Raw genomic sequence first — 18150 nt, 5'->3', positions numbered from 1 at the left:
TTGCCCGGCTATAATGGAACATATCCAAACTTGAAGAGATGGCCAGAAAAAAAAGTTTGCACAAACAATTAAATGAATAACTTACTACGACTGAATGCCTAAAACATTTTTGAATTTAAAAACAATGTGTGCGTATTTCTAGTCACATGCACTAATAAATTCAGTTATAATATGAGCTGTAGAACAATACAAGTGCATAAAAAACGGAACCAAAAAATGTGTTAATTTAAGATTATATCCTCCATGAACAAAGAAGCCCTAAACTCCAGCTGGCAAGAGGTGTCTGCCACTTCATTCAGAGCCAAGTTCAGCATTATGCAACAATTAGAAGAAGAAAACCACAGTTTGCAGTTGAAAATCTTTATTTGATTCCAACATGTTATTGCAAAGATTTTACATTGTTTAATATCTTCAAAAGTATAAATTATAAATGTGGAGGAAATGTTCTTCATGATCATCAGTACCACTTTACTTAAAAAAAATATTATACCAGGAATAACACACACTGAAACCTGAAACTATTACATATTGTCTCAGTTTGTAACAACCACACATTGGCAAGACACTAAATGTGGCAAAGCCACAGTTCAGTAAGTATTCATTTCAAGAAGAAATTCTAAAATACTGATTTCAAAACTTAGCAGCAGTGTTGTCCATCAGTAGCTCAGAAAGATGTGTCCTGTTAGAATCATTGAGCCCAACAGTAAATCCCTTCCCTCACTGATTCAAGTCACTCTGGATAAGAGAATCAGCTCCCTGAAATGTAAATGGAACAAACTTTAAAGTTTCCAGGTCCCAGCATCCAGCCTCCTGCTAGGAAATGTGTGGTGGAACACTACTTGGTACTGAGTCCCAACTTTCAACAAGAGAAACATGGCAGCAGAGTGAATGCTTATGAATCACCCTGAGACAAAGTGAAGTTATTAGCATTCAGTCACATTGGCAGGATGTGACGATTACACGTATTCTCCTGATTTTAGAATGGCTTCATCACTAAACACCAGCGTTAGCTTCAGAGGTTAGACATTTTAAGTGGACACATTTCATATCTGAGTAGAACACAGCATGCCAACACTTTGGCTATCCATACACTATGATGCTAGCAGCTCAGTATACATTATGCTTAATGACAGCAGGCTCCATTCACTTTAGCATTTACTATGCTAAAAGGTTGTAGGCTTGGTGTTAACAGTTTAGCCTTGACTATGTTAAATGGCAGCAGATTAGCAGCCTGCAGTGTAAAGTAAGAGGAATGATACTTTATATATAATAAACATTGTGTTTTATTAGCCTTGTAGATTTAGGAGATTTGTTATCATTCACGCAATATAACTAGTGTGACCATGTTCTTTGTAACAGTTTTTAGTTTTAAAATGTGCACAGAATAGTATTGCCATCAACCATTGTTGGCAGCTTAGTGATTTTGCTAGACTGAACCACTTTACAGACCACCTGCTAACTTAACCAGCAACCAGCAGAAACATCTCGCTGTGTCTCTGGACGTCAGGGAGTATGTGTATTTGTTGTTTTTAAGTGTAAGCAATTGATGCTGATTTGTGTAATTGTGTTGCATGTTACTCTTATACAAACTTTGTGCCCTAGTGGCCCTCACAGTCACGACGTTCCTTCTGCTGAGACCAGAAGCACTTCAGTAAATACAGTAAGTCAAAAGTCAAATTAGTAAGAACATCATTGGTAGCAGTTCTGTTTGTACTCCAGCAAATTGACACTTTGGTTTTTGTGTATGACAAGTGACAATACGGGGTTGTGCTCACATCCTGTGAAGATTGTTTTTGTTGTTGTTGTTGTTGTTTAGTTTTTAAGTATAAACCAACACTCTCGTTTTGTGTCATATGTCCTTTCAGACATGTTTCATTATGGATTCATTTGCCATTCAGCTTCGACTATAAAATCATTCTATAGAGGCCAGTTATCTCAAACCATTCAGAAATAACAAAATATTTACTTTTAACCATCCAAAATAAAATGAAATTATACCATATAGTACAGTCGGGTGTTTTACTGTATATATTATGGTAGATTTCTCATGAATTTTCATTCATACGTGATCAGGAATTTGCTTAAACCAAGACATTCCTGCACTTCAGCAGAACACACAAACGTGGGTTGATTCTGTAATTTGACTTAGATTTAAAAACAATTATCTTTAGATGGATGAGAGATTTAAAGGATGTTAACATTATGTTTTAGTAATGCTCACTGCTACAATTCCAAAACAGGAAACTTACCCTGGATGATACCTCTATGTTTTGTCATCAAACTGTCTTCATAGTGAATCCTTACACACCATTCAGTCTGCCCTGTGAATATAAAAAGTGTTTAGAAACACTCTGACAGCAGGAGGATCTCAATTTGGTTTGCATGAAGTGGACTCAATTACATTCAATCATTTAAATACCTGAAAAGGTTTCATTTTTAATATTGAACTGCCTTCGTGAAAAATAAGGTGGAGTCCTGAGCTGTGACAAGGCTGGAGAATTCATGCATTCTCTGATCAGGTTCATTTTGAGTGAAAGAAATAATATTAGCTTTTTCTGAGGAGTCTGGGATTCCACATGAGAACTACATCATTCAGAATGATAATAATGTAATTCAGAGGGCTATGTCATAAACAGCTGTTATTCTGCAGCAGGTGATTCCAGTGATCAGTTTAATTTTGTTGAATTGTCCGACCATCTAGATCTGTGTATTGTTTTTTTTTTTGTTTGTTTGTTTGTTTTTGTTTTTGTTTTGTTTTGGTTTTTTTGAACGAGCATGATAATAATTTATTGTGCCATCAGGATAAATTCTAGTGAAGGAAATGACTCTGAAATTAAATTGTTTCATTATTCTGGATCAGACCACCTATATGAATCTACAGGGCCCCTGGAGATCCTTGAACCACATTTTGAGAGCTGTTGGCACAGAGACAGCATTGTCACCGTTAAACTCACTATCGGTGTATAGAACTGGACCTGTGCAGTGTAACAGTTGTCCTGAACAAAGCTGCAGATGTGAGCTCAGTGTACCGCTGTCAGGTTAGATGGAGATAAGATGTGAACCTGGAACATGGGCAGCACTTTTTTTCTGAGTCAGCTTCAGTGTCATCCGCCATATTTATCCTTCAAAAAGCACATTTAGCAGTGTCCGGTTTATTTGACGGTGCAGCTAATAAAACACTTACCTGTACAAAGGAGGAGGCAGAACAAACTTAAACTCGGTTAACAACCAACTCACGTTCATTGTAATGAGCCCATATGAATTCATGTGTAACATAATGTGATAGAAGATATAGGCTGTGAGAGTGTGCATTACAGTGACGTCGGGCTTCACTCATCTGTATTCAGATCAATTACACGACATTATTTATGGCATGACAACACATTTACAGTTTTTTTTTTTTGTTTTTTTTTTTTACAGCGTCTCGAAGCTGCAAATAATTTCATTTTAAAGAAAGTATAATCTTTGATATTTCAGTCATCGTTTATGGAGACAACTTGAAACTTGTTGAAACTGGATTTTAAATAAATCTAGTGTAAATAATCGTTGTTATCATACTGATTGTTCATACTGGTGTTTTTGTCAATAGCGCAAAAAAAAAAAAAAACCCTGACATTTGAAACTATTTCAACTTTTTCTCACCGTTGACATTTTAGTCTTGAGAGACTGAGTGATGAGAGATTTTGAGGTTATCATTGTGTTTTCTGTTAGCCTGTGTTGTGATGTGTTGGGTAGTGTTTCCTCCGTGTTGTGTGTGAGCCCCTTCCTCTCGGTGAATGAAAGCAGAGGAATAAAAAGCTTCTCCCTCCCTCCGGCCTGCAGGTAGCCTCTGCTCCTCTGCTGCGCTCCTAATGTGATTCAATGTTCCCTCCGCCGCAGCTGCTAATTCAGTTTCTCCACGCTGTCAACACATCTGCAAAACACACAAGAGATCATTTTCCTGGTTTAAAAAAGGTGTCTCAACGAACAAAAAAATAGTCCTAAATATTGGCAGCCGGATAATATGAAAACCCGGTGTTTGAATGTTCCCTAATTAAGAATGAGTTGAGAGCTGCTCTCTGGATTCCAACATAGAGTAAGTCTATTTCTCCTGGTTCATTTGCTTGGCATCTTCAAAAACTGCGCAGCTGCATTTTTTGTTTAAAGACATGAACGTACAAATACAAAGTCCATTAAATCGTGCGATTTGCGATTTGCGCAAATTAAATCAATCTGTTTTGAAAATAGGTGTTTTTTGCGAGTGAATATGGAAAAGTGATCTCTGAAGCAAACAACCTTAATGTACAAGGGAGGAGGACCAATTCGAAAATATTACAAGTATTTAAGTCAGTAAATTGGGAATCTCTTTTTAGATAATGTCGCTTGTGCAGAGGCCTTTTACACGATCAAAATATTTTTCAGTGTCAGTGTATCCGTTTCCGGGACCAAAACTTTTCTGCGGTTCAGAAATGATGTTTGCATGAAAGTGATTTTCTAAGAAAACGATTCAAATGATTTGTTTTTCTTTTATTTAAAATGAATGATGAACGTACACAAAAGCACAACACCACCTCAGCATCGCTATTGGTGGTTTTAAAAAGTAGGTAATTATTTAAGGTCCGGGGGGGGCACATACCTGACGGCTCTGCGGGGCCTGTTTGCTCAAGGGCACAACTGGAAGGTTACATCCAATCGGTAACCCGAAAACAGAGACGATTTTTGTGACGCTTACATGAAAAAAAAAAACGGAGAGGAATGACGGTAGTTAATGTCACTGTGATGTATTCACATCCAGCGCTCCTGCTTTCGTGTTTGTTATACCTGTCATCACTGGATAAATACACACAGTCTGCTGTGCACTATGAACTCATTCACCTGTGACGACACTGATTGTACCTCAGGATCACCCAAGGGTCCCTGTGGCTCCTTAATACAAGAACCTGTGGTACAATTTCACTGCTATTAAAATAAAAAAATAAATAAAAACTGTGCCAGTGACTGTACGAAAATGTAAAGAACATTAAAGCGAGTCAAAACTTCCTCTGAGTCTCTGTGATATTAAACCTGATCAGACTGTGGTAATATAAGAATCTATAGCATCGAAGAGGTGGATGCTGTCCCTGTGGATGTGACAGTTCTGTCGCTCTCCTCTGGCTCCCCTGGGTCACTATAGCGCCCCCACCTGGCGGTCTACCTGTCAGTAAGGCGCACCTACAGCCTTGATGCAACAGCGTGGCTCCTTTTCAGATACATGACTGGGGGAATAGGAGGGTAAAACAGGCTTTGGGGCTGGCAGGTAACTGGATATGAGCGGTTGTAGTTTATGATTGAGTTTGTCATGAAGTCATGTCCAGTAAAAAGGTTTGTTTTATAGCAGAGCTGTGATGCATCAGGTATTACTCTGGTCCCGAGCCTTTCATTCTATCATAGTATTGTTCCAAATAATATGAAATAATACGATTCAGTGTGTGTGTGTGTGTGTGTGTGTGTGTGTGTGTGTGTGTGTGTGTGTGTGTGTGTGTGTGCGTGTTGGGGAGGGGTTGAGGAAACATTTTGCTTTTCCTACAAGTGAGAACCGATATGTTTAATTTAGCAGAGTGAACTGTAGAGGAGTTGGAGGAAGTGGAGGAGATGAAGGAGAGGAGGAGGAGGAGGAGGAGGGGGAGGAGGAGGAGGGCCGCCAGTAGTTGCAGCAGGAGAAGGAGGAGGGAGGAAGAGAAAAAGAGAAAAGGAGGAGGAGAAGAAGAGGAGGAGGAGAGGGCCGCTGGTCGCCGGGTTTCCATGTGACAAGGGGAAATATGAGGGACTTTGACAGGTCTTAAACGGTCTGGCGCCAAGGCCTCAGTCTAGCCGCTAAATATAGCCGGAGAGATGATGCAGGGAGATGGGAGGAGAAGATGGAGCGATGAAAGGAAGAAAAGAACAATGTCGAGGGGAGGAAGAAAATAACAATACTCAATTATAGACGAATATGGTGAAAACTGTCCCGTTATGTTGTAATTAGAGCGTCTTTGGCTCGGATCAGTGACACAGGAGAGAATGTGCTTTTTACGCACATTTTCACATCTGCACCTGCAGTGTATTGTATTTAGCGGACGGATCAAGGACACAGAAAAACTTTAGTTAACTTCCTGGTGAAAGGGAAGCGTAAAGCAAGCGGTTCATTCACTTTAAATACACCCTCAGCGTACAGTGTGACTGACAGCTGCGTCAAATATCTCAAACTGAAGCTTCACAACTTTCTCATTTTTACCAAAATCTGGGGATAAGATCATTTAAAAATTGTCAATATAACAGAAGCATCTGTATATTTTATTAAACTATCAACACAGGAGAAGGTTGAGGGACAAAAACGTCAGGTTTAGCGCTTCCTTTTAAATATTTCTCCAAACTTGATTTTGCCAGATCTTTCCTCTGCATGTTGATGGTTTCTCCTCCACAACCAGGACACACACATTCCCAAACAAGTCTAAGCAACATATTTACAGTCTGTTTCCCCTAACACAAACGATATGTTAATCTATCAGTGCAGTGCCCCTGCATGCAGATCTACCAGCAGCTCAGAGCAGTCCTCCTTCCACTTAATGACTTTTAAATCACGCGTAATGGAGATTTCTGTACCGCTGAGGGCACAGAACAAATAAATGGTGAGTAATTTGCACAAGCATTATTGATACAATTATCCAGCTGAGTATTCCGGCAGAAAAACCGTTATCCACCTCCATATGTTGCTAATCTTTTTTTTCTCCCATGTAAAGCTCCATGCATGCAGCTCCAAAACTCTAACAAGCCGCCGCCGCTCCCACGGCGCTCCTACATCTCTGTCATTTCATAAATCTCACGTTGCAGCATTCCAAACAAGTCAGCTGTCCAAGCAAATTATAACAGATGCACACCACAATATAACTCTGGAGAAAACGGCGAGGTATGTGGAAGACATTCTCGATGATTTTACATTCTCATGTGAAGCTGACGTTCACTGGCATTTATTTCCAACACCTGGCTGGCGGAAAATGTACTTCTTCACATTGTCACTGAGCACTGGCTGCTACTGATGTGTGCACTGTGTGAAGAGGTTGATGCTCTAGGGACTGGTGTCTGATCTAATGTGTTTCCTGGGTTTGTAGGAACAGTTTTGGCCTCAGTGAGGTACACTGCGCTCTGTTGTGCTCTGACTGCTCCTGCCTGGGCTGCCGACTCTTTACGCATGGCTGTATCACTCTGATGGAAGCCGAGCAACAAGTGTGTAACAAGGTGGAGATGTGCAAACATTTCATGGTCTTAAATCACACAACATGCTGTTTCTGACACACAAGCATGAGCTGCTGAAACTTTGTGGGTCTCATTTAAGATATGTTTTGTTTTTTATTTTTGTTTGTTTATATGTTTTTTTCTGCACCTTCTGTCTTTTTTTCTCTAGTGGCCGATCAGGAGATGTGTTCGATGGATTTTATGTTTCAGTAACTTGGGTTTGCAAATGTGATTTTAGACATTTTTATGGCCAGTATGAGTTTTGTACGGCTGTCGGCGGAAGCCGCAAAGACGCGGCTTAGTTTCAGGGGTTAATAGGAAATGCGCAGTTGTCATTCAGAGGGATTATCACTTTTTGTTTCAGTTTTTAGCGACGTGACGCCTGTGGCCGACATCACGGTCCGTCCTGCCCAGAGAGCAGCTGTTTACCCCCAAAAACTTAACTCACATCTGACACCGAATCATGGCTGAGGCAGAAAAGCGGAGCGGAGCCGCAGATGAGGCTGCTGAGGGGGCCGGAGGCGCTCACACATGTAGGACTTCAGGGTAAATATAAAGAGACAAGAGATTGTTCTTATTGTGGCGCATCAGCCGACTGGCGCCGAGCGGCTCTTCAACGAACTGAGTCCAAGTTAATCAAGAGCTGAGGCGTTAGATTTTTCTAAAGGAGCTCAGCAGAGCAGAGTGCAGGGAGGCTGGTGGGGGCCCCCCGTGGCTCCCGGAGTCCCGCACTGTCTCTGGTTTGACAAAATACAACCTGTCGGAGATTACACGCTACCACGGCCTGCCCTCCGCTCTGAGACTGAGTGCTAAATCATCTCATCGCTGCGAGAAGTATAAACTATACACCAGGAAAAAAAAATCACCGCGAAGTCACACAGCACTGTAACAGCAGGAATAATACAGCTGCAATTACAAGCATATTATTTAGCCGCATTTTTAAATTAAATTTCTAAATATGCAACGGAGTCTCAAAGAAATGTAACTTTATTTGCTGCTAAACAAGGAAGAGTTTGTGTAGTGAGCACTCACCGCTTTCCTTCTCCCTGATTTTTCTCTCAAAATTCATTCATCATCATTCATCTGGTTTCCTCTTTTTCCTCCACGCAGCATCTGGGTCTGTTTTTTTTCCAGCCTTGTGTCTCTGTGTTACGCTGCTGCCGCCACTGCGGCTGCTGCTGCCTTCCCGTCAGCTCGATCAGGAAAACGCACAGATAAATGGCTCGCGAGTGGGGAACCTGGGGGCTGTATGAGTCTGAAGTCAGTACACTCACAGCTAACATAGCCTGGGCTAATGTGAAGCAAATCCAGCCTAAGCGTCAAAGCAGCCGATAACTTGGAATAATTACAAGTCTGTTATAATAGAGAGCGAGCGAAAGAGCAGCAGCTCTTTGAAATAAATATCTCCGGAGTCGAGGATTTACTGTTGTGACTTGTTCTAAAAGATTGTGGTAAACGTAGAGAACTGGAGCTGTTCCTCTGTATAAAGGTGAGTATTAAGACAGTGGACAGGTTGGTTTCTCCGGAGGCGACATTGTAAAAACGCAAGCCGAGAGAGGTGATGCCTCCACCGGCCAAGAACTGAGGGCTGACCCGGTGTTTGGCTTGGAAATGGGGGTGGGATTTCCCGATCTTTCCTGTCATTGGTTAATATTTTATTCTGTTGACATGTTTTCTTACTGCTAATGCTTCCGACACCTTCTTGTCCCCCCCTCCTCTCCTAGAGTCTGGCCGGAGCTGTCAGAACCACGCCTATAGGGGCCCACAATTGGTCCAGAAAGCGTAAAATCAGCAATCAAAGGGGCTTGGTTCATTAGTGTTGGGGATGGAGGCAGGAAGGACATGTGAGATAGTCACAGATCTGCAGTGAACGGGGCCACATCTCTCCAGTCAGTGTGGGATGACTGAAGTAGAGAAACTGCTTATTTCTCTAAGAGGCACACAACGCAGCCGGGCTCTCCCTCCACAGCGCCGCTTCCACTGAAGGACTCGGCGGAGGAACCAAAGGAAAAGCGCACCAACAACAACTGTGGGCTATTTTCTTCACCCTGATAACGCGTTGTGGCAAGGCGCTGTACTCTTCTGTACAGCTTTACAGAAATTAACTGCTCGCGAAGCGCGGACCTACACTGGCTCAAGGTTGAAGGAAATACCACTAAAAATATCCATTATTTCACTTGGTTTTTGTGGATGCACCGATGAGAGATCCAGTTTTTACAGGGACTGCAATGGCTTATCACCCTTTCCACGCACACCGGCCGACCGACTTCCCCATGTCCGCTTTCCTAGCGGCCGCGCAGCCCTCCTTCTTTCCGGCGCTCAGCCTGCCTCCCGGCGCGCTCACCAAGCCCATCCCGGACCACGGCCTGGCCGGGGCGGCGGAGGCTGGGCTCCACCCGGCCCTCAGCCACCATCAGGCGGCTCATCTCCGCAGCATGAAAAGCCTGGAGCCCGAGGAGGAGGTGGACGACGACCCCAAAGTTACACTGGAAGCCAAGGATCTTTGGGACCAGTTTCATAAACTCGGGACGGAGATGGTTATTACCAAGTCCGGAAGGTAAGAATTGCTGTAATTCCTCTCGCTGAGATACCGGGAAGATTTTATTTTCCATAACAAGTCCGACAGCTGTCTGCATATATGCAGAGAACCAGATACAGCTGACAAGTTTAAAGCAGCTAAAAAGACATTTACTCTCGTTATTCAAAAGCAGCCTGTGAGTCAGGCCTTTGCTACTCGGTAATTATTCTCCCACCGATTATTAGCCTGTTCTACGCTTAATAAAAATAGACCAAAAATCTAAATAACACTACAAAGATATGTTTTATTTACCTCGAATTATGCACTAAATAGATTCTTTTAAAGGGAGTTCCAGTCCCACAGTCACAGGCTACAGACACAGAGTTAAACTGGCCTCATTTATGAAAGTGAGTGATTAAATAAAACTTCAGTTTATTTGGAAACGTGTGTGATGGCCTATATTTCCAGACCGATCACAGTACATATTTGAGATATTTGGGGGAAAATGTGGCCTTAGCTTTAATCAGGTTTTATCTCCCAAACTGCATTCTGTGAAAGCAGCAGGCTTCTGGATTTTATAAACAGGCTGTCACTTCAAAAGGCAGGAACGTGAAGTGGTGTGGTCATAAATATACTACTTTGTAGTGTAGGCTTGGACAACACACACACACACACACACACACACAGACGGACAGAGACACCACAGACACGCACGCACACACACACACACACACACACACACTATGGTTCTTCAGTGTTGCTTGCTGTCTCCTAATTGCGTGCAACACTGGAGAATAATATCTGACAATTACAATATTTCCACTTGTCAGCGCGTCGTGTTTTTCCGCGTCCGCGGCGTCTTCAATGCCTCTTTTGTCAGACTTGTTCAAGTCTTGCATGATAATCTGATGATGTGTTTTGGTTGAATCACGGCGTGTTGACTCCCTGTGTGTTTCTCTCTCCAGGAGGATGTTCCCTCCGTTCAAAGTGCGAATAAATGGGCTTGATAAAAAAGCCAAATACATCCTGCTGATGGACATCGTGGCGGCAGACGACTGCCGCTACAAGTTCCACAACTCTCGCTGGATGGTGGCGGGCAAGGCCGACCCGGAGATGCCCAAGAGGATGTATATCCATCCGGACAGCCCGGCCACCGGCGAGCAGTGGATGGCCAAGCCTGTTGCTTTCCATAAACTCAAACTGACCAACAATATCTCAGACAAACACGGATTTGTAAGTATAGCGAGATATTTTTTTTCTCGTCTGTGCAGAGACGTTTTTTCGTGTTTTGGTGCTGTATGAGATGTTTGCTGAAGGGGCAGGGTGTTTCTTTAAAAAAAAAAAAAAGTTCAGATGAAAATTTTATGAAGTGTATGTCAGAAGTGGGTCCTCACAGAAGTCAAAGAATAATACAAAAAAAGGGAAATAAATCAGAGCACGTAGCGTATGCTGAATTCAAACTATATAACTTCTGCAGTGAAATAAATAAGTAGTATGAATACACATGTCCACAAATAACCCCAAGCCTTTGGCCAGTGTGTTCCAAAACTATCCTTAAAAACAGAGAGCTTGCGTTTATAGATGAGTAAATCGTGGTGCTGTTAATGTCCAAAGCTGTTGACACTTTGTCGCCTCTTGACTCCCCCCCCCACCACCACCACCACCACTGACATACACACAGCTTATGTTTCCTTGTAGCTCTTCAGAATATTATCAGCTTGTATTTTCTTCTCCTCCATTCAAATGTTCAAACCCAGACTCAGCTCTCTGCAGCAGCTCAAGGCCTAGAAACTGGCTGCACTGCCCGGCCCTTTTTATTCTATATTTTTAGTCGAGGTTGTATTGGGAAAATATATATATACATATATATATATATATATATATATTTAAAAACATAATATTTGAGCAGAGTGATTGCAAGGCGGGGGATTAAGTGGCGTATCATCAAATCGGGTCAGAGAGAAATGATGAAATGAGCTTGAATGACCGAGCCGACTGACGTGTCTTATATCCCCTCCAGCCTGTAACCTAATACTATAGTATTAATGTTAGGATATTATAGTATAGTATAGTATAGTATAGTATAGTATAGTATAGTGTACAGTGGGTTATGCTGTTGTTTTGTATACCATTATGTCTGTAGTGTTCTATTTGGCCTAGATGCTGCAATGTCTTTAGTTTTATCTAAACTATTACTATTACTATCTCGGTTGTATTTGACCTTATTGAACCTGTGTGTGTATTATCAAGCAGGAAAATAAAAAATACCCTGTCTGAGAAAGTTCACCTGACTGACAGGCAGACTGTGCTTCCGACTGGAAACAAATTCAACATTTACATGTCAGTTAAAAAAAAATTGCAATCGCTTGCAAGCAGAATTTATATATGTGTGTGTATATGAATTAGAATATTTCAGCATTTATCTGCTTATTTATAGCGTTTAAATATATGCTGTAATTATTTTTTGGAATTCTAAAACTAGACTGTGTTTTCTGGTAAAGTGTATGGAGTCTTTGATGCTCTGTGTATCAAAACACAGCCTGAGGCTATAACTCCACGCGGTTAAAGTAACTATAGTGCGTGTGGTAAATTTTAAAATGCGTAGCTTTTGTCTCGAAAGAAACTGGATCAAATCATTTTTTTTCCCTGTGGTTCTGAGCCCTCATGACAGCATGTGTGGCCTGGTCAGGTTTTTCCCTTTGCCCCGCACTAATTACAGACAAGTCTGCTTACACAGTAATTATAACAGCATCAATAACAATAGCCTGGGTGATCCGCGTCAACATATTCCGTCTAGTGTCGAGTTTTAATGTGAAGAAAACATCAGAGGGACATAAAATACCGTGGTATTCACTACAAAGCTGTGTGTTTGTGTGTATTGGTCCAGACCATCCTGAACTCCATGCACAAATACCAGCCCAGATTCCACATAGTGCGGGCCAACGACATCCTGAAGCTCCCTTACAGCACCTTCAGGACCTACGTGTTCCCGGAGACCGAGTTCGTGGCTGTGACAGCGTATCAGAACGACAAGGTGAGTCACTGTTCACACTCAACCAACGGCTTCTAATATGGCTGCTATACTTTGCAAAATAAATGTCCTACATGCGTCCCCTCCCCCCACCACCAACCAGCGAAGACTTAATCTGATTTTGTAGGTCGCCTAATTTCCCTGCAGAGGACTCCCATGTCCCACTTGATTTTTTAATTGCTGTTTTGCCTGGATTTGTGATTGTGGGAGATATGTCTGACTATGAATTCAAATGTGCAGCTTCAGTGTTGTGTGGTGTGTGTTATCTACTATCCATGGCCGATAAATGAGCTATTACCTTAACCACAAGTGGATAAATTAGGCGTATATAAATGTTTTGTTGTGGTGCGGCATTAGACCTAGAAGACATTATTTTATTTTGGGATTTCTTTAAAAAAGATACACTAGCGGCCTCCGTCTTTGGATTGACCTGTAAAAAATAAAGTGTTTGAATTAAGGTTTTCTATATGTGTATATTTGATGGCATCATTTTAAGCCCCTGCGCCGAGTCTTTATCCTCTTCCACGAAGTTAATTGGAGCTTGTGTCCAGGAGGGAGGGGTGAGGGGTGAGGGGTGAGGGGGGGGGTCTTGTTGTAAAAGTTTATGGCAAAGAGTCACAATCGATTATAGGGCATTTAAAAGGCTGGTCACCCTGCAGCCACAGTGGGCAGATGCTGCGAGAACTCTCTCTGTTCAAGTGGCAAACGCCTGAAGCGTCTTGTTCAAGGGCCACTGAGGGCCTCCAGGAGCCCAGAAGCTCCGTGCAGGCCCTTACCGACTCAGTATCTGCTCGTGGAGCCGCACCAGCCTCTTCTACATCAGGACATATCGTGAAGCAGCAGCGATCCAAACCGCAGTATTAATTATTGATATGATAGTCATCTGTTCAAGTATTGCTCCCCCTGCCTTTTTCTAGGGGAACGGAGGCTTGTGTAGCCCCATAGAGAAATATTTCGTGGCAGAATTTCTCTCCAGGGGCCTATGAGAATAACGCCCCATCATTACGCTTTTTATTAATAATGCAAATCCGAGGCCCTCCGTGGCTCCTGTCCAACACGTTTCTTTGTGTGTTTGTTGAAACGCATTGTTTTCCTAAATGTGGAGCAGGTGAAGACAAAGGACTCTAACACTGGTTCCATGCCTCTAAAATTAAGTCCGTATTATGTTTTTGATATTTTCGACAGATAACGCAGCTGAAGATTGATAACAACCCGTTTGCGAAAGGATTCAGAGACACGGGGAACGGAAGAAGGGAGAAAAGGTAACAAACAGCATAACACCTGCAAAAACTACTGTGTGTGCGTGTGTGTGCGCGCGCGCGTGCCAACCATTTTTTCTATTTTGTTAGGTCATGGTGTCACAACGTAACGACATCCCAAACCACCACCACCATTATTATTATTATTATTATTATCATTATTATTATTATTATTATTTTGCAGGAAGCAGCTGACCATGCCGTCGCTGCGGATGTATGAGGACCAGTGCAAGGTGGACCGAGAGGGCGCGGACTCGGACGCCTCCTCCAGTGAGCCTCCGGCCGGCAGGGACACCGTCCACTCCCCGTTGGGAGCTGGTACCAGCCCGCTGAGGTTCAGCAGACCCAGTCGAGGTGAGATACATTATTGTTTGATTTTACTGTTGGGTCCATACATAGAAATGTATATAAATTATGCAGGCTTAAATCAAGTCTTTTGGAGTGTCATAATATTCAGGGTTTTTTTTTACATTTAAATTAAATTACAACTTTATTAAATTGGCTAAAATGTGACTGTAAAGAGGAAATAATAAGCAACGTGAAGATAATCAGACTACTGTCATGTCGAAATGGAATTAGCCTGTTTATTTCTCTATTCTTATTACTCTAATTTACGTGGGCCAGTTTGATAGATTTTAAAATATATCACATTGATCTGCATTCTGTGTGGATGTTTAAGAATCATATTATCAGTGGATTTGTTTTGTGTTCCACATCTATCAGTTAATCAAATTGACCACCTGAAGATCAGCCCGCTTTATTTCACTGAATTCTATCAGACTGATTTTTTCCTTAAAGTTTATGATGCAGGATCAAACAGTGTTTGGGAGCTAAATACATTATTATCTGTGTGACACAACCACATATGTAAACCTGATTTTTCACCAAAGTGGTATACCATATTCAAATGATAATTTAAATGTTATAATTGAGAATATACAGTGTACAAAACTCCCACTGGAGTTATAGATATTTTGGTTTCATTTACTTAATGTTGTTAAGTTTGATCTAATTTTAGTTTTTATTTAGTCTGATCCCAACATTTCACTGCCCTTAATTTATCTAACTAATTGATTTAACAAAATCTAAGCTCCTCGTAGGTTTTAGTTGGCCCTGTTGCTTATTTTAATGTGCTGTTTTTTCTAATGCTTGCATGCTCAAAACTGTTGTAACAGTATAAGTGTGTGTGTAGATTATTAGTTTTTGTGATGATTTTTGTGATGATTGGGAATGAGGTGATAAATGCTTTAACATTCTTCTTGTACTTTTTCCTCATGTGATTCCTGTGCCACAGATGAAAAAACATGCACTGACAGCGAGCAGGAGCTGGAGCATCATGACGACCACTGCACCACCTCCAACAGCCCAGGACCCGAACCTGTGTCCCCCTACAGCTCCAGGTGTGAAGACCGTATGCGTGACAGGCCTAGCACAGAAAAGAAGGACGACTCCATATTCAGTATAAGGAACCTTGAGAAGGACAAAGCAGAGGGCAGGCACAGGAAGGACACCACGGACGCACAGACAAAGGACTCAGAGGCCGGAGGCATCAGTGCCACTAAAGATGCGTTCTCCCCTCTCATGGTCCAGACAGAGAGCCCCTCGCACTTCAGCCCAGGCCACTTACAAAGCTTAGCTCTGTCTGGCCTGCACAGTCAGCAGTTCTTTAACCCTCTGAACACCGGATCGCCACTGTTGTTTCACCCCGGGCAGTTTGCCATGGCCCCTGGAGCCTTTTCTGCTATGGGCATGGGGCATCTTTTGGCCTCTGTATCGGGAGCAAGTGGTTTGGAAAACGGCAGCCTCTCTGCCCAGGGCACAGGAGGAACCCCCAGTCCCTTCCCATTCCATCTGTCCCAGCACATGCTCGCCTCTCAGGTAAGGAAGGTCATCCAGTCAGAAAATGACTTAGTTTGCCTGTACACCTGTAGCACTGAGATGATGTGAGCAAGACAGGAAAGCTGGAGCTCTGGAGTGAGACTTAAGACAGGATTAGATGTCAGGTCTTAAAGACCATAACTGTGAATAGAAACCTGACCTTGCACAGTATGACATCAGTCATTTATATGAATCAGAGCTGGGATTAATTTAAGGTTGAAAATAAGAATGTATTAGCTACAGCTGTAAACATGTGGGACCTTTGTGTATTTGTATGAAAACATAAGTATTTAATAAGAGATTCAGTCATCAGATACATTTTGTCACAAACATTTTATCAGGTGTCCGTAAAAAGTGTTAAAAAGTGCTAAAACACGTAATTTCATTAAAAATCTGTTCTAAATGATTTGAGGAAACTGATCTATTCAGATGCTCTTTGTGTTGGAATTGTGTTTGATGTGTTACTGATATAATATTTGACCGCTTGACTGGAAACAGTGATGTGTACAACTATGAATCCAAATCTTTCCTCTTTTATATTCCAGGGCATCCCAATGCCTCCATTTGGAGGACTCTTCCCATACCCTTACACCTACATGGCAGCGGCTGCAGCAGCAGCCTCAGCCTCAGCCCTCCCCACCACCAGCACCTCTAGCCCACTGTCCAGGAATCCCTTCCTGGGCTCTTCCCGGCCTCGGCTCCGCTTCAACCCTTACCAGCTCCCAGTGTCGCTGCCTCAGAGCTCCAGTCTGCTCACCACTGGCCTGCCCAGCAGCCTCAACCCAGGCTCTGAATCCTCCAAACCGGGCAGTAGAGAGGCTAGCCCAACCCCGGAGCACCACAGTAACCACAAGACAGGAGGGTCAAGTGGGAGGGCTGCATCCCCCAAAACCTCCATGAAGGACTCAGTGAATGAGCTGCAAAGTATCCAGAGACTGGTGAGTGGCCTGGAGAGCCAGAGGGAGCCCTCCCCAACTGCAGACTCTCCCAAGTGATGAAGACTCTCTGTCTGGGATGAAGTCTTGGCTTGAATACCAGAGGACTATAAGTGCATATGTCCTGTACAGCACATTACAGAGAGTGGGAAAGGGGTTTGACCGATAAGGGTCGGTGAAGGCTGGTAACTGATATTTTTCAGAACAAAGCTGCAGACTGAATGAAAATGTTCATATAATTAAACCACTCTAAATTCACAAGTATTGAAGGTTTCCTCCAGAGCTGACCAATTAGAAAGAGTGGAAAGCCTGTTAACAACATTTTCTCATTAGACACCAAAACTGTTCCATGAGTCCCAGTGTTTTAGAGTTAGCATCTCTTGAAAGCAGGCTGACCACACAAGAGACGATATAAATTATATGGAGAAATACATTTCTACATTGATGGAATAAAAAGTAATTGACATAAATTAAGTACATAAATGTACAAAGACTAAAAAACAATAAACACTACATACCCTAATCATAAAAAATATATTTTATATTTTAAAAACCCTCCAACCTCTTATGTTCAAGGAAATGTCATAGAGACTAACACTGATCATTTCCACTACAAAAATGTAATGAATCAAACTTTATCATTTCCATCATACCAGAGGTGGAGCACACAAGGCCAGTATCGGCCCCATATATCGGTCTAACCTGCCTGAGAGCCTGCAGCACCACAGACTGAGCGGCGCACAGTGGAAAGTGTGTGTTGTGTATGGTTAACTTGAAGCATCCGAGCATCCGGGCCTGGTTTTTAAACACCAAGCCGATCTCTGAACAGGAGCCTCATCACGCCGACAGGCAGGTCTCAAGCTGCATCCAAAAAACTTTGTTTTTTTTTTTTGTTTTGTTTTTTTTTTGTTCCCAGGCCTGATTATTTCAAAAGGGATGGAAAGTGAACGTTCCGTCTGCGAGAGAAAGAACCGCTAATCATTTCATGCCAGAAAAATGAAATATTTATGTAATTAAAGATAAAAATCTGTAAATAAAGCTAAGATCCAAGAATATGCAATTGGTATTAATTTATTCAAGGCTGTATATTAGCGTGTATATATTTCGAATTTAACTCGTTGCTTTTTTTTCTCCTCCTCCTCTCCTCTATTTTACATGACCATATACTGTAAATTAAAGCTATTTAGCGCTTGTTGGTTTGAAAAACTGTATGAAGTATCGCTGATTTTTAGGAAACGTGTGTGCCATGTTTTAGTCTGCATCCACCGACAAATACAGAGGAACAGAGACAGAGCTCCA

General features: G+C 42.2%; 1 protein-coding gene and 1 long non-coding RNA gene across 2 annotated transcripts; one reads left to right on the top strand and one right to left on the bottom strand.

Moving 5' to 3' along the window:
- Positions 1–344: 344 nt before the first annotated feature.
- On the bottom strand, positions 345–8927 carry LOC108900165 (uncharacterized). The gene is made up of 3 exons (XR_001963673.2): positions 8263–8927; positions 2250–3913; positions 345–756 (listed from the first exon to the last, which is right to left on the bottom strand). It is a non-coding gene; the product is annotated as an uncharacterized LOC108900165 (long non-coding RNA).
- Positions 7591–17906, top strand: tbx2b (T-box transcription factor 2b). Its single transcript, XM_018701049.2, has 8 exons — positions 7591–7776; positions 8955–9787; positions 10714–10981; positions 12636–12782; positions 13965–14041; positions 14223–14392; positions 15333–15916; positions 16462–17906. Exons 2-8 carry the CDS (start codon positions 9429–9431, stop codon positions 16909–16911), a joined length of 2055 nt encoding a protein of 684 aa, XP_018556565.1. The 5' UTR covers positions 7591–7776; positions 8955–9428; the 3' UTR covers positions 16912–17906.
- Positions 17907–18150: the final 244 nt, after the last annotated feature.

This window comes from Lates calcarifer, linkage group LG21, assembly GCF_001640805.2.
Source record: "Lates calcarifer isolate ASB-BC8 linkage group LG21, TLL_Latcal_v3, whole genome shotgun sequence".
NCBI lineage: Eukaryota > Metazoa > Chordata > Actinopteri > Centropomidae > Lates > Lates calcarifer.
This window is presented reverse-complemented; position numbering and strand designations above follow the sequence as displayed.